The sequence below is a fragment of the Pezoporus wallicus genome, unplaced genomic scaffold (assembly GCF_028554395.1).
Source record: "Pezoporus wallicus isolate ANWC-B61680 ecotype Strahan unplaced genomic scaffold, APGP_CSIRO_Pwel_v1 contig_11009, whole genome shotgun sequence".
NCBI lineage: Eukaryota > Metazoa > Chordata > Aves > Psittaciformes > Psittacidae > Pezoporus > Pezoporus wallicus.
The window spans coordinates 132,514-150,010 of NW_026637281.1; the positions used below are offsets into that span (position 1 = coordinate 132,514).

The following is a 17,497-nucleotide window of genomic DNA, read 5'->3' on the forward strand; positions in this document are numbered from 1 at the left end:
TGCCACAGTGTCTGATTTCCCCATACCAGGATGGGAGTAACCTCCCTGGGTGGGGAAGGGACAGGATAGTACCTGAGCCTGCATCCTCTCCCTGTTCATTTCACTGGTGTAAATGAAGCCTGGATGAGGGACACAAGAACATACTGTGGTTGCCCTCTTGCTCTGAATGTCTCCCTCCTCCTGCATATCTGCTTTCCTGGCTCCGATGTACAGTGGCTCACGGTGCTGTTGGTCCTGTGCTCTCATAACATCAGTGCTTGGGTGAATGGGGCGATTGCACTACGTGAGAGATCTGGATATCCTGGTCCAAGGGCCTGGTGGAGCAGCTAACACCAGAATACACTTTCTCCCTCCCCTCCTTTACCCTTGCCCCTTCCACAGCAGGCCTCACAGCAAAAGGTGCCTCTCTGGCTGCAGAAAGCCACAGTTTGGGCTCTTGGTGCCTGAAAAAGGCACCACCAGAGAATTCTCATTTTATACCTTCCAGCAACTTGGTGTTAAGCACTCTAGATAGATAGCACAGAGGAACTTGTGGTCCTGCCCTGCAGCTGTTTCAGGGGGATGCAGTAACACAGCTGCAAGGGGCCAGCGGCTGGAGCTTGGCACAAGCAGGGATAGGGGGAGTCGGGATACCTGAATGGTAACACGAGGTGTCTTTTCTCTTTCCCCTTAGCCTTAGCTCTGCAATCACAAAGAGCAATTCATTCAGACATGGTTCATCCTGCTGCAGTGACAAAGACCCTTGCCCACCTTCTCCCCTCAAAACCCCCATCAGCAACATGCACCAAGCAATCAATCAAACCCGATTCACAAGCATGCCAGAGGGAAATCTTGATGCAACAGGACTTCCTAACCCACTGGCATCCAGGGAACTGGGTACAGAGATAGTGACAGTACTGGTGGTGCTGGAATGAGGAGGAAGGAGAGATGGAAGAAAGAACAACTGACAGAAAAAGAGCAGGGCTGGATAAACTGGCACTGGGCTAGCTGATGTTATGTGTAGATGCATGGACAGATAGTATCACAGTAGGATGGATGGATGGATGGATGGTGAGCATTTCAGTGATGGATGGAAAGATAATATCAGTAGGATGTATGGAAAGATGGATGCATAGGATTGTATTGAGATGGATGGATGGATGGATGGATGGATGGATGGATAGACGGATGGTGAGAACTGCAGTGATGGATGGAAAGATAGTATCAATAGGATGCATGGAAAGATGGATGGATGCATAGGATTGCACTGAGATGGATTAATGGACAGATGGACAGATGGTGATGGTGATAACTGCATTGGGATGAAGGGATGGATAGATGAATGGGTGGATAGCTAGGCAGACAGACAAATGTTATCCTCAAAGCTCCTTTGGAAGGCCCCTGACTAGAAGGAAATTTATCCTTGTTGGGCATAGGGGAGAATAGATCAAATACAAAGAAGCCCTGCTCTTTGTGGAGGAGGGGATGGAGTGAATACAAGAAAGCTTCCCAAGAAGAAGAGGGCAGGAAGCAGTTAGGACCCTTCCCTGGGTCCAAATGCCATGCAGGGATTGGTATGCCAACACGCATGTCACATACATGCACACACCATGCCCAAGGGGCCTGAGGGAAGCAGGGATACCATGCCCAGTACCTGGGGTCTTCAGGGTCTTCACTGCTTGGAAGAGACACAGCCAGGAGGATGAATGTGAGCAAGAAACAAACCAACCCAAACAGACATACCCTCCCACAGCCCACGGGGCTAATGGATGCCACCACCCCCTGGGGGGGTCCTGCCAGGCTGAAGCAGGTACTGAGGAGACATTGTCCCACAGCTCTTTGCAATCACCCAGGTCCTGCATGCCAGTGTGTGGACAGCACTCTTCTGCAGGTTCCTTCCACATCTTCTCCACCTACCCCCAGATACTGAGCAGCAGCAATGGAGAACAAACTTACAGGGATGGGTTGGGGCTGGGATCATTGTCCTGGACTCATCCATGCCAGATAAATTTACTTATACAGATCTATTTTTATTGATTTGTATAATAATAATTATACATATCAATAATTTTATTATATATAATATATTATATATAATATTATATGCTACATATATATTCTATAATTATGTACTATAATATATTGTTTATATATATATTATATAACCTTTAGAAGTCCACCAGCCCTAGAGATGGGGTGAACATCACCATTGTCATCTTGTATGGGATATAGCTTTAAAGGGACCTGAGGATCTGCTTCTCCTTTGCAATGTGACATGGAGGAGGCTTGCAGGTATGGCTGGGTCCCATAGAAAGCTCCTGGAGCACAAGGCTTGAATGCTACTGTACAGCTCTTCCTGCCTTGAAGGCTTCAGCTACAGCTTCAGAGCACTCACTGTGTGCTGTCCTCCACTTGCAGAGAAGTGCTGTGATAGAGATGCATGACGCATTGGCTTCACCCAGGCCTGCCTGGACCACATACCCTGCTCTCCTGGTTTAAGATTTGGGAATTAATTTGAATTAATAAAGATTTGGAGCTTAAACCAGCCTGTATCCCAAATTCTGGTAATATTTATGCCTGGACAGTCACATATTTGGGGGATGCGGGGTGACTGGGATGGCCTGAGATAAAGAGCCACCTCCCCATAAAAGCCCAGATCCCATCATTCATGACATTTTGATACCTTGCTACTGACTTGTATCCATCGTTAAACTTAATCCTGAGTGAGGCACCAAAGAGAAAGAGAAAAAACAAAACAAAACAAGTCAAAAACAGTGTCAGGCTTCCTGAAGCAGCCCACCAGCAGCAAGGGAAACATTGACCTGGTGAGTGCAGGGACATCCCTTCGGAGGAGGGCTAGTGGTTTGTCTGAGCCACAGCCCCTCGCCATGGGGTGCTCCAAGATAGCTGATGGATGGTAACTGCAGCTGTGTGCACCCAGCCTATTGTGCTCTCCTCACACTGTCCCCAGGAAAGGCATGGCTGGTGACAGGATCTGCGCTTCTGGCACATGGCACAGAAGCTGTCACCATCCTGGCACAGCCAGCATCATCCATTGCTCCTGCTAGATCTGAAGATCTCCTAGATCAGTTTGAGGTCAACCCAGATTAGAGATGCTAACAGCTTCTCAAGATGCTGGAGGATCAGCTTTGGGACTCACAGTTGCACTCATTGCTTTGAACAGATTTTCACAGCCCTCCTCCTGCTCTTTAGGGTACTCAGGATGATATTTTTTTTCCCATAGCAATTTAATAGTACATTAGAGGGGTTGCAGAAAGGATGGGACAATCTTGACAGGGACTGATATTCTTTGTGAGGTCTTTTCCATTTTCTTTGCTCAGGATGAAAAGGACCCCAAGACTTGCCTGGTTATGCTGATGGGAGGCACTGGTCTGATGTGTGACATCCCTACCATCTGTGCCCAAGTGCCACACCTGAGTTAGCAATTTCAGATCCTCCTTCTCTATTTAGACACAGAGGTTGTGAGCTGTACATGTTGCTCTTCCACCACAACCAGAGGCTGAGTTAGACCCTATGTGGGTAAACATCCTTTGGGAGATTCCTCTCCCCTTTGACTGTAAGGGCAACCTAGGAGGATTGGGATCATAACAAGAGCCTTGCTGAGCTTCCTAGGGCCATGCAGGATGGTGCTGGGATGCACCTCACAGCACTCTCTAGTTTCTATCTCTCTATAGCCACACAGCAGCTCTGGAAAGCTGAGCAGCAATAGTGCCACACAAACGTGTTTGCACCACTGACCAGCACAGGCTGACCAGCAAGGCGCCCAGGCCTGACAGAAGCAGGAGGTCCTGCCTCTCCCATACTCCTGTCATGGGTGTTTTCATCACCAAGTTCAACTTCAGTGCTTGGCAATGACCCCAGCTTTGGAGCAAGTGACCTGCAGGGGTAATTAGTGGCCAGCAGAGGGTCGATTCCCATCAGACATGTCTGGTATCCACTGGGTACTCACAAGAAAAGACACCATCAATAATTCACCATGACCAGATTGCTTTCGGCTGCAGAGCTCTGTCCTGTCCATGAATATTTCAAGGTCAACAGCTATCAGGTGATGCTTCCTGGGATCTCGGTTTCAAGTTGGACAGGAACCGTGACACGGACAGCCCTACCCCACCCAAATTTTGGCAGTCCAGAGGTGTACCTGCTCTCCATGAGCAACCTCTGGAAGTGCCCATCTCTCTTTATGTCCACAGGGGGAATCTAGGGATAAGTCTATATTGGTAAATAGACGGACGAAGGCTCATTCTTTCGCCATGACACAGCTTGTCTCCGTATAGGTGAAATTCCTTCCCTCCCAAACCTGCATACAGGCTACTTGTTGGGTGTAACCTCTGGTCTATCATATCATAAATATGTTCTTGTGCTATCATAAACAATCCCTGAGACAAATCTGTGCCAGGGACCACAATACTGATCTAACAGTTGGGAAGGTGCTACTGCCTATGTCCTGGCCTGCTTCATCTAATGGATTCTGCATAGGGTGAGCAGGCTACTAGCCTGTGAGCCCCAGCTAAATCTGGACTTAACAGATTTGGGCCTCCAAGTTTTGACATTTAAGCTGGATCTAAGGGAGCATTCCCTGAAGATCAAGACTTAGAGCGTGTCTCAGCACTGCAGCATTTCAGGGCCACTATCTGAGCAGGGCTGGTGTGGGTATTTACCTAGAGTGCTGCTCTTCTGCATCGTCTCCAAGGCTAGGGCATTTACAGAGAGAGAGAAAAAAAACTGCTGAGATATGAAGACAGAGGGCTCTTCCATTGTGTCAGTGTTGTAAAAACCAAGATTATTTGCTTCAGCACAGGAAGAACTTCAGAACACACCAACACGGCAAACCACTCCATGCATGTCTATAAACCCACAATCGCCTTGCACTGAGCTGACCCTCCCTCTGCCACTCACACCACTGCCTGCAGGGTCTGTGCACAACCCAGACCAGTTTTCTGTGCCTATTTGGCTGGTCAAGCTCCATGCAAGGGTGGAAGGGACCTGGCCCTCTCCACCCCAACCTCCTTCTTCTCCTCTTCCCTTCTGCTTGTGGTGAATTTGCTTAAAGAGAAAAGATACTTAGGCTGGAAAAAGCTGTGGTGGGTCAGTGCTGTGCCCTGTACCCTGTGCCTGGCAGGTGGTAAGCAGAATTACCAGCTGCTTTCCCCTTGGGAAGTCCTGATGTCACCCCATGCTGGCTCACTGCATTGTTAGCTAGCCTAAAACCCACCAGCTCCCTGCCCAGAAGAAACACATGGCTAATATGACACAAACAACTATCACAGCTTGAAAGCTCAGGTCCCATCCTGCAAACACTTGCACAGCACCTTCAAGGGGACACAAGCACTACTCCAAGGGGCCTGAGAACAAAGCTTGGATGGTTTTAGCAGCACTGGTACAAGGCATTTCTGCTTCCAGCCCTGCTGGAGCTGCCTCCCTGCCTACAGCGGAGCCCGTAGGTGCTGAACAATGGGGTAGGTGCTCCTACACATCACGATTTTGTGCTTGGCAAGCTGCGGGATTGCTCTCAGATAGCAGCTTCAAGCAAAGCACAGGGGTCCTGTTTACATCAGTGACAACAGCCCCATGCTTAGCATCAAGCAGAGATGTTTGTATCTGTGGGAATGCAGACACATGAGAGTCAACACACACAGAGACACCCTGCAAAGGTGGGAAAGAAGATGAAGATGCCTTGAGTCAGGGCGAGGGATTATCCAGGATCTAGCACTAGTCAAGGAGGATGCCCTAACAGGTATAAGAAACTAAAAATAAAAGGAAAGTAAGTCTTTTTGTCCTGAGTCCCTGTGTTCCCAGCGCACAGCCTGCTTTCTGAGACGCTCCTGCACGCTGAGCTGCATTCACAGAGACCAGATTGCTCCTGCGGGGTAGGAGCCAGAGCCCAGCATGGTGTGTCTGCAGTTCAGGCTGTTTCTCCCCAGCCATGTCTCTTTAGCACATTTTCATGTGTGAGACCATCTTGCTGGAGGCTTTTTCAGCTGGGATGCTAATGGCTTTTCTCCTCCTCACATGTACTGGCTTCTTGTCTCCAACTGGCTGCCAGCTTGCCCAGCCACTCAAAATCCATGTGTGAAACACAGAGGCAGCCAATGTGGGGAAAAGTGAGCAGTCAGAACTGCTGGGTTTTAGCTTAGGTAAGGCTTTGTTCTGCTGGTAGCACTGAAGCCCAGTCACCTGCATGGTGGGAACCTGGTGCAGAGATATTGATGTAGCTCTGCAGGAGCTGGATTGAATGCAGTACATGGAACCTTTGCTGATGCAGATGGATCTGGCTCTCCTGGTACTGGCAGTGTGAGGTGAAACACCAGAGCATGATCCCCAACAACTCTAATGAAGATTTGCAGGCTGGGGCAATGTTCTGCTCCATGGGAAGGTGGCAGAGCCACTCCAGACCGTGCTGGTTCTGCTGGGGCTAGAGAGGGTCTTACCTCTGCTAGGAGACCTGCCAAAGCCGTGTGATCTCTGGGCTGACCCATACTGGGGACATCTATATCTGACTCCCAGCGGACTGACTAGGAGGAAAAGGAGAACACTGGGTCCTGAACCTGGGAGTGGGGTGAAAGAAAGGCAGGGCAAGGAAGGAAGACTCCCCAGATCATAGAAAAAGTAATTTGCAAAGACGGGAGTTAAACCAGGTCCCCATGTGTGGGGACAGACTTTTTAGCAGGGCCTGTAGTGACAGGACAAGGGGTGATGGTCTTTAAAAGAGGGGGCATTCAGACTAAATATAAGGAAGAAACGTTTTACACTTGAGGGGGTGAGGCCCTGGCACAGGCTGCCCAAAGAAGTTGTGGCTGCCCCATCCCTGGCAGGGGGGTGGAACTAGATGAGCTTTAAGGTTGCTTACAACACAAATCATTCTGTGATTCTATAGCTGCAGACTGGCTTGGCCCATGAACTTCATGTGACATTCAGGGGAACAGAAAGGGCCATGCCATGTTAACCCACCTTCTCTTGTTCTTTCCCCACCTCCTCCTCTGCCTGCTCCTGAGTCCAGATCTATCTGGACAGGCTTCTGGTCCATTTGGTCTAGGTCACACTTTGCCAAGAAAGGTTGGAGCAGATGATCCTGGAGGTCCTTTCCCACCTGGGATTCTGTGATTCTATGGTTTTTCATTTGGGCAGCAAAAATTAAATGCCTTCTTCAGGCTGAGCAAGCCCAGCTCTCCCAGCCTGAAGCACAGGGGTGTTTTAAGCAGATTATTTCTAGTAAGCCTCCCACAGACTGCTTCCCGCGGGTCTACTGACTGAAGCCTTATTTCTCAGTGTGCTACTTGTCTCTGCTTGAATCATTAGCAGGGAGCTGGGGCCCTTTGGGTACTTTTCCTCATCATGGTGGGAAAATAGCAAAAAAGAGCTTTCCATCTGTGCTTCCTTGCCATGAATCCTGCTGGGACTCTATGGGGAGCAAATGTCCATCCCTTAATGATCTGTTCCTACTTTGAGGGCAGGCTGGCTCCTGCACAGCATGCATTAGCACAGGGCTCTCAGGTCTTTATGTTTTCAGGTAAAGTACACACTGGCAAACAAAACTGTCTCATTCCCTCACCCAATATTTTGTCCAGAAAACAGGAGAATTCACCTTGTGCAAATGTATTCTATGAACTGAAGTAGTTCCTCTGGGCACAGAGGAGTTATGAGAGCAAATATGGTATTTCTCTCCAAGGTGTGTTTCTTCTCCTGAGAGAACAGGGGCTGAGCTTGGCTCCAAATAACTCTGATATAATCCCCACTGGTGGCACAGGTTTCCAACACTTGTCTTGCCAGCATGGCTGGCACCTCTATTAGGCTGCAGGGAGATGTCTGAGAAGTGCTTGGCAAGCCCAGTGCTATTTATATATTCCTAGTTGTTGCTGTTGCTTTTCCCATTTCAAGGTCTGTTTCTTTCTTCCCTTCTGCATCCCTTCAGGAAAGTGAATGAGCTGAATAACAAAACAGTGTCCCCAGTGAACCAGGGAGGAGGTAAACAGCTTTGTGATGGAGAAGACACTGACAGAAGTCCTCTGGGAATCCAGGGAGATCTTCCCACTGCCTTCATTTGGACTCAACCCCCACCCAGGGGGACACAGAGGATGGAAACAGACTGTGAAGACACACAGAGCTACAGGCAAAGGGGCTGCCAAGAAGATTTCAAGTCCAGCTTTTTCCCCAAGGGGTAACAGCTTGGCCCAGGCTGTTCCTCACATGTGCATCCAGCTTGTACTTAAGCATCTCCAGGCAGGGAGCTGACTTCCCTCCCAGTCAGACCTGGAGTTTCTCTCCCTTACTGCTACAACACATCTCACTGCCGCCTTGCAGAAACTTGTTTTCAGAGAATCATTGGGTCACCGAATGGTTTGGTTCCATCTGGTACCAACCCCTTGCCGTGGATACCTCTCTCTGCTACAGGTACACGTCCTTCTTATGTTGGGGGCCCCAGAGCTGGACACAGTACTTGGTATGAACACAGTTTCGGCTCTTCTGTGCCAAAGTTAAGAGCAACTCATTCCAAATCCAGCCCAACCCTCAAAGGCAAGGCAGGAGCTAGACTTGACTTTGAACTTGGCTTCCCTGGTTTGGCCAGGTCCAAATGTATATGTGGCACAGCAGGATGGCCCATCTCAGTCCCTGCGCTGAGAAGTGGTACCCATGGAAAGCTGAAGGTGTTGCACAGCTATGCCTCATCCAATGCATGGAGTGACAGCTCCCACATCTGGGCTTGGCCTGAGAGGCATTTGAGATTTTGGGGGACACCCAGTAATTCAACATCCTTGTGAGAGCTCTTTCTCTTCATCTCCAGGCACCCAAACATCCCAGATGCATCTATAGCCTGGAGTACCCTGCTCACTGGGCATGTGCTACAGCCACGTACCTCTATGCTGCAACATCAAAAGTTCCAGGGCATGCTACCTATCTTTGAAAACGAACTGCCTGTCAGCATCACACCCATGCTAATGCTTCTCAACCAAATACAAGCATTTGGATAGGCAATCCCTAATCTGCCCTTTGGGACTGTCCCAGGGCTGTGGTACCTCCTGACTCTGCCTGGGTAACGCCTGGGTCAGTGCTAGGTAATCAAAACTTTCTCTGAGACTGTCCTAATGATTTACTAAGGTTATGGTCATTTCAGGTGCTTGGCCTGTCCAGTTAATGAGACTTGACAGAGGTGTTTGCTAGCACTGATATGGCCATAAATTCCCATGACAGGCTTCTGCTACTGAAGCTTGAGGGACTTGGTGACAGGCTGTATGGGGAGCCGCTACAAGAAATGAGCTCCTCAGAAGAGCCATATGTAGGAATAATCACCCTCATGTGCTTTCTGCCATCACTGGAGCCACATGAGTTGAGGGGTGACCCCCAAAATGCTCATTCCTTTGGCTGAGCCTCTCTCAGAAGTATTGGGTTGGTCCCTGGGTTTTACCTGAACTTCCCTCTTGCAGCCCCTCCCCAAACTCTTTCTGGCACACAGTGGGGAACAACTCACAGCACCACACTGCAAGAGAAACCACTGCACACAGAAATCAGACTGTCATGCACATCACAAGGAGCTCTTCCCCATGCACTGGTCATGGCTGATCTCTCGTTCTGAGGACAGCTGTGCCTGATGTGTGGTGGGACCTGGAGAAGGAAGAGAGTCCCAACAGGGAGGCAGTACCCCAGATGCAGCCTCACCACAAGGCCTTTTCTCCATCCTGGATCCCAGCACCTCTCTGGAGCATCCTTTCCAAGGATACATTTCCACCTTCTCCATCACTGCTCCCCACCAGCTCTCCTCCATTGAAGAAATGGGAATTCAGGGGCAATGCTTGTGGGACATCCCTAGGGACAGGTCAGGAGCAACACAGCACTGCAAACCTCACTGCCACCAGCACAAATGGGTGCTGACTGGCTCCCTACCTCGTGTTGAGGGATCCCTGGCTAAGGGTGTCCCCCTCTCCCAGAAGTTCATCTTCACTGTGGTAATACATCTCATCCTCTTCCATCCTGTGAGGGTGGTGACACAGGAAACATCAGTCTTTTCCCTCCTTACTGTTCCTAACAGTAGTGGTGGTGACATTAATGACCATGGTCCTTGGGGTTGGCAGAGGTCAGTGAAGGGCAGCAACACAGCCAAGATTGAGATCCGCTTGTGCTCAAAATGACCTGCTGTGGGACAAGACTCCAGTCCAGAGGAGATGGGGAAGCTCCTTGGTACAAAAGCAGCAGCTGAAACCAGTTATAGTGAAATTGTCCACATGCAAACTTCATAGAAACATCAAATCACAAAATGGTTTGGGTTGGAAGGGACCACATAGTTCTAAGCCACTGCTAGGGGCAGGGACACTTTCTACTAGACCAGGTTGCTCCAGCTGACAAAGGGAAAGTTTAGATGAGCTCTTAGGCAGAAGTTCTTCCCTGTGAGGGTGGTGAGGCCCTGGCACAGGTTGCCCAGAGAAGCTGTGGCTGCCCCATCCCTGGCAGTGTTCAAGGCCAGGTTGGATGGGGCTTGGAGCAACCTGGCCTAGTGGAAGGTGTCCCTGCCCGTGGCAGGGGGTTGGAACTGGATGATTTCTATAGTCCCTTCCAACCCCAAACATTCTGTGATTCTAGGATTCTGTGACTTTCACCAAACTGTGAACACCCAGTACCACTCTCCCATCTGCTAAGAGGTGCTGGCCTTGGTGGGGGGAAATGCAGTGCAAGAATCATTGCCACGGTAGGTTTGAGCAGGTGCCACAGTTAGGATATTTTCACCCCTACTAGTCCCTGCTCCCTGTTTATAAACTACTGCATTTACCTCGTCTTTCCAACAGGAAGGATTCTTCACCAGCCATGTACAAACCAGCCTCCAGAAGCCCTTCTGCTCAGCACTGGCTGCATGCCACCAGCACAGCTCTGCAGCCTTCAGCCACGATGCAGCTCTGCACACCTGGGCAGCGATGCTCAGCAAACCACACATCTCCTAAAAACTGCTCTGTCAGGTGAAATGTGTCTGTGCTCATCCTCCAGCTGAGCTGGTCATCATAGACTTACGGTACAGTCCCTGGGGACCCAATACAGAGCCTCAATCCATCCAACTGCCTGCAGGTATCTGCTGCAGGCAATGCATCAGCCACGCAGCATTACTGCATCTTGTGGCACAGGCAGGATGCTGGTCTCCCAACACATAGGGCTGACGGACAGACTGGAACCCACCCCACCAGGACTATGCTGCCCTGCCACCAGCCTTTAAAAATCCTTCAGCATCTTCCCTGTTCAGCAGCATCACGGTTCGCTGAGCTGGGAAACAAAGCTGTGCTTGAAAATTCACAGATTTCAGCCCAATTCACACAGCTAATTGGCTGCTGAGGAGTGATGTGAGTAACTGGAGATAGCTCCCCTCAGTCTCGCACCACAGGGAAAAAGAAAGTTTGCTCTTATATGGCCAATGAAGTGCTAAATCCAGGCAAAAAGCAAGCCCTAGCTAAGCACACTGTTGCAGAAACATGGGGTGGGAATGACGTACTGCTGCAGCAGCGCCTGGGACATAAATGCTATTAAAAAGTAGCCGATTCCCAGTGGTATGTTTGGATTCATACCTCCAGGCTGGGCTCCTGTGTGCATTTGGAAGCACAAGAGCTGTGCACTTTTGAGCCCCCAGCACCATTCAAGCAGTTGAGCTGGAGCCTTCATACATGGGCTGTAGCCATCATACAAGGACTATGATGGTCCCAGGAGAGGGGTGGGTGACCTGAGACCCCAGCTCTGCCTGGGCTGCCTGTACTCCCTACCTGTCCCACTACATCTACCAGTTTATCTCTTTCCACAAGACTTTAGCAAGTTCAGAACTTGGATGGCTCCACTCTTCCAGCTGAAAGAGGCCAATGGGTTCAAGAGCTCCTGGAGCTGAGACTGATAAAGTCACTACCATGGACAACACAACTACATAAACTGTATAAAGCTGCCTAAAAATCTGCCTTAGCAGCCCATGGACCCCATATATTCAGACACAAATTGTTTCATGCTTGCAAAACTCCCCTGTTGCTGACATGCTGGAGGAGCATTTGAGCACAGGGTTCAAAGTGCCAGTGATGTGTTGGGCTGAATCTGGGCCAGCATCACTGGGGCCTAAGTGCCCATCCATGCCTTGGCCTCATGGCTACATATAAGGTGGTAAAGGGGCTGTTCCTCCCAGCAAGTACTGAGCCCAGGGCATCCATAAGTCACAGCTCATGGCAGAACTGGTCCTAGCTTGCACTTCATCCCAATGGACAGCCAGCTGCAGCATCACCAGCCCTGAGCCTTCTCCACCCATCCCAATCACCAGGCTGGGTTTGCAAGTTGTTGCAGCAGCTTTGTGTCAAGAAATGGAAGGATACAGCCCCTGGGCTTGTTTTTATCCAGTGACAGGTCCCATGAGCTTAGAAATATACAAGGGTGATATTAAAGACCCTTAAATAAATGGAAAGCTGGCAACAGCATCCCTTAGAAAAAGTGGAGGTGCTCCCACCTGCCATTGTAGGTTAAAGAGTCCCTCAGATAACTCAAACAGGCACTGCCTTCAGTATGTGATTTCATTTAAGCCTGGTGAGGTACCGAGATCCCAACAGATTGCCATGTAGAGAGCTTTGACAATGTCTCTGAGACACTAAGTGCTTGCCTGTTGAAGGGTTAATGTTGCAAGGGAGGCTCACCCCATGCACAGCATCCCTGCCTTCTCCTCCAGCCCCTGCTGTGTCACCTGCCTTGCCACGGGGTACGCACAGGCATTATCACTGTCACCTTCCACTCCAGAAGCACCCACACTGGTGCTGTTTTGTGACTGACATGCTGTCCTCCCCCCACCCGTGGCTGCAGCTTCACCTCCACCTCCTGCCCTGAAGGGAGCTCAGTCCTGGAGGCACCGTGAGCTCCATCAAGATGCAAGACCTCACACATCTGCACATGTGGGTCTAACACTGCACGCATGGCACTAATCCCACCCAGGATGAGGTGTGACCAACAGAGAGACCCTTAATCTTCTCTGAAGCTGTACTTAATTACATTTGCTCTCCAGCATCTGCCATGTGCTACAAACCTCAGTGCTTACTGGAAGACTCAGCTCTGTGCTAGGCAGGCATAGTGGAGCACCAGGGACTGCAAGCACTGGAGAGTGGACACTTGGAGCCCATCCTCACTTTGAGCTGAGTCTTCTGATGGCCAGGAGACGTGATGCGTCTCAGAGGAGCACTTGGGCAAATCTGCCCCTTCATGACAAACCAAGCCCTCCCCAGCCCCACTGCCATCACACATCTCCAAGTGGTAAGCATCACTTTACCTCCTGAAGCTCCTCTCTGTAGACTGCTGGGTGGATTTTCCTGGAGAGATGTCCAAGCCCTGCCGGTGGCTGGAGAGGAGGCTGTCTGTCTCTAAGGGGTACCTGCCATCCCCCTCTGAGTGGACACTGGGGGTATCCAGGAACTCCTTGTCGTTCCACGCACCCACTGTCCCATCCAGAGCCTGGTACCTGATCTCGATGGATATGCTGGTCTGCAACAGACAAGGAAGACACAGTCAGTACTCGTAGGCAGCATAAGGAGGATGGAAGGTCCTGCAAAATCAGAAAGTCAGGAAGAGCTGTTGCATCAGCTGGCTTTGTATCTGAGCCTTACTGACCCCAAAGAGTCTTCTTTCCTGTGGCATGAAACAGTTGGAAGGCAGGTCTTTGGCTTCAGAAGGTGGTCTGACCCACCTCAGGCACGGTGCTGCAGCCTGCATCCTGCTCAGACACCTGATCCATTTGGAGCTGCTAGTGCATCTCAGACCTCGGTGGTGATGCATCAGATATGAGAGACATGAAAAGCCCCAAACAACAGACAAACCACTCAAGCATCTGAAAGCACCACAAGCAGATGAAGCCATCTTGTGCTGGTGTATTTCGCCTGTGGTGCATCACCTTGTGAAGAATTTGTGCCTTGCTGTTAAGTGCTTGACTGCCGAACCCCACAGATACATGATGCCTTGCTCCTGCCTGGCCCTGTCCCCAGGCATTCTTGGGCAGGTTTAGGTCAGTCCAGGTTTGAGGAGGGGGTCTCCCAGCCTGCCCATGAGCAGACCAGTTGGGAGAAAGATGGACATGGATCTGGCACTGAGTCGGTCCAAGCTTTATCTCAAGCCTCTTCTGTATGCACCAAGTAAGAGTAAGGTCCTCTCCCTCTTCCATGCGGTCATTCCACACTTACACACCGAAGACAGCATCAAGCTGCTGCAGCAAATTCAGGCCTGGAGCTTTTGAACATCTGTCCACCCATAATCATAGAATCATAGAACCATAGAAAGGTTTGGGTTGGAAGGGACCTTATGATCATCCAGTTCCAACCCCTGCCACAGGCAGGGACACCTTCCACTAGACCAGGTTGTTCAAAGCTCTGTGAACACTGCCAGGGATGGAGCAGCCACAGCTTCTCTGGGCAACCTGTGCCAGGGCCTCACCACCCTCACAAGGAACAACTTCTGCCTAAGAGCTCACCTCAGTCTCCCCTCTGTCAGGTTATAGGCATTCTCCCTCGTCCTGTCCTTTGCATTTGATTACAGGAAGATGAAGTTATGTCTGGAAACTGCTTTTATATAAAATCTGTCTCTGGATTTAAAATGCCATCAAATACGTGAGAGTTCATCTTGATGCAAAAGGCTGCTGGCACTACCTTTGCCCTGATATCCAATGTAATTCTAAACACACAGCTTTGGTCAAATCAGCCCAAAAAATCTCTCTCCTAAAAACATATCTATTTTGAAATGCAAACAGCTGCTATAAAGATCAAAGCAAAATCAAAACCCATTCTCCCACCTCCAGCTTCTATGGAGAAATTATAATTTATATTTGATGCAGAGGGAATTGATTTTAGACAGAAGGACAAAACCAAAATGGTAACAAACTGGGAGCAGGAAAATTTATTGCAAAATCTCCCTTTTTTCATCTTTATCCTTAAGAGGAGGGTCAGCATCCTGACTTGCTCCAACTGCAGCTGGTCAAAGAGATGATGAAAAGGCCATACAAGATATGGCCTGGAACAATTCTGTGCATTTAGAAAATGACAGCTAAAGGGTGACTCCAACCCAGCTGGAAACAGAGCTTTGTGGAAGGTTTTGACTGATTTTATTCTTTCTATGGCAAAATACAATTTTGAGTCAAAGAAAGTGATTTGCCACGCTGTGTTGACATCACCAACCTGTTTCAGGTTGTTTATAAAAGCAAATGCAAAGAAGAAACAAAGATCCAGGTCAAAATATTAATTTCTCACATTTTCAACCCCCCTTAATGCTGTTATGAAACAGATGCTCTTGAAACTCATTTTTGAACTATATTTTCATCTCATTTATCTTAATTTATCTCATTTATCTCATTTTTAAACTATATTTTATAGAATACCAGGTTGGAAGGGGACTTCAAAGATCATCTGGTTCAACCTTTAAAAGTTTAAAAGCTCTTTAAAAGAAATGAAAAATTGTAGGCTATAAACGGAAAGATTCTGGTTTGGGCTGAATAAAATCATAACTGGTTTGAAGGGGAATTTGTAGGTGCAAGCTGAAACAAAGAGAAATTCATGCTGGAAACAAAAGTACAAATTTAATAGTAAAGAAAACTAACAAGCAGAACGCTACAATGAAAGGCTGCTGGATTGCTCTGCCACTGGCATTTAAAAATCATTTTTATTTGTCTGAGGGGTTTTTTTGTTCACTGCTTGAGATAATAGTAATGAATTCTGAGACATCCCAGAGCCTCTCTTGCAGGAGGCCACGATCTTAGTATCCCTTCCGGCTTTACAATTCCTGGCTCCTTTAATATCTTTGCTAAGGCAAGTCAATGATGTTACTAGGGATGGCTGGGAGCTGCCAGTGAAGTTTTGCCGTCAGCCCAGAAAAAGACAAACACAGTTTTCAACCCTTCCTTCCACAGAATCATTGAATCACTGAATGGTTTGGGGTGGAAGGGTCCTTAAATTCCATTTGGTTCCAGGCACCCTGCCACAGGCAGGGACACCTTCCTATCCTTTGCATTTGATTACAAGAAGATGAAGTTATGCCTGGAAACTGCTCTCCATGAAGCTGTGGCAGTGAAGATGCGTCTCTACCTACACCCAGAGTGCATCACAGGTTTTAGGGAGCTGAGAGAGGAAAGGTGGGATTGCCAAGAGGGGACATATTGAGATTGCTTAGTTTCAGCCTTCCAGTACCTAAAGGGGCCAACAAGAAAGTTGGAGAGGGGCTTTAGACAAAGGTCTGTAGGGACAGGACAAGGGGGAATGGTTTTAACCTGACAGAGGGGAGATTGAGATGAGATCTGAGGCAGAAGTTCTTCCCTGTGAGGGTGGTGAGGCCCTGGCACAGGTTGCCCAGAGAAGCTGTGGCTGCCCCATCCCTGGCAGTGTTCAAGGCCAGGTTGGACCTCAGGGGCTTGGAGCAACCTGGTCTAGTGGAAGGTGTCCCTGCCTGTGGCAGGGGTTGGAACTGGATGATCATAAGGTCCCTTTCTGCTCAAACCATTCTGTGATTGTACAATTTTCCTACTTCTGGAGGTGATTTTTGCAGCCCTTGCACATTATTTTTCTTTGAGCTTGCTCAATGCAAGTAACATGTTCTTCCAAACAAAATCTTTTTCTTTGTATATCAAAGGAGGAGGCGTGCTGACATCCAGTTATCCCATCTCAGCGGACGGGCAGTGGCTTTCCATACCTCTGCTTCCTCCATATGTCTGATTATTTTTCAGTCCCTCTCTCCTCCTGCAGCAGCCCTCACTGGCTGTGGTCCACTCCTATGCCTACTAATAAAATCTTTCGAGGCTGGGAGAAATTGGGTCACCTCTCCTCAAGGGCCATCCCTGCTGCCCATCAGGAGCTCTTCTGGATTAGGTTTCCACTAATATATTTGTCTATGCAAATTGTCCCAGGTTTTGCCCTCTGGATTATCTCTTCTTCAAGCTCCCTCAGAGCAAATTCATTCTCCCGCTGGAGCAAAGTCTGGCAGCAGGAAGTTCAGTTACCTCTGTGCCTCTGTTGTTGCAATGGTTACTGCATGGGAGAAGAGATCTGAAATCCTGATGGAAGCCCAAAATGCAAGTGTACACCCTCACGTCCTAGCTGCACGTTGAACAGGCGTGGCCTGGGGCTAAGACAATGTCCCAGAAATGCAGGGGAAATACAGGGATGAGGCATTTCGGCTCACAGCTAGCTCAGGAAATGCAGGATTTGTGCCGGAGCATCCATGGGGCTTGCGGCGTGAAGGACATGGGGGGATATTTTGTCTTGTCCAAGGGAGATCTGTGGTCCTGTAAAATCTGCCTTGCCCAGGCTGCCCTGATTTTGAAGCAATAAGCAATAGCCAGTATTTATGTTTTCCAGAGCATGCTGTAGATACCAACTAAAACAACTCCAGCAAAGCTGCCATGACATAGAGGAGATGTAGACACGAGGTCCTCAAAGGAGAGGTGATGAGCACAGATCCAGCACACCAGACATGGGCTTGGAAGGTCATTTCTCCTCCAGGTTCTTCCAAGTTAGAAGCACATGGCTTATGTAGAGGT

General features: G+C 49.1%; 1 protein-coding gene across 10 annotated transcripts in view; it reads right to left on the minus strand.

Annotated features, from left to right (window-relative positions):
- The window catches only part of OTOF (otoferlin), a 97,939-nt gene that overhangs the window by 48,396 nt on the left and 32,046 nt on the right, over window positions 1-17,497 (minus strand). For all 10 annotated transcript variants that reach the window (XM_057404652.1, XM_057404648.1, XM_057404646.1 and 7 more), the window contains exon 5: window positions 13,256-13,467. In XM_057404652.1, the coding sequence (XP_057260635.1) occupies window positions 13,256-13,467 (212 nt within the window). The remainder of the gene's footprint in view (window positions 1-13,255; window positions 13,468-17,497) is intronic.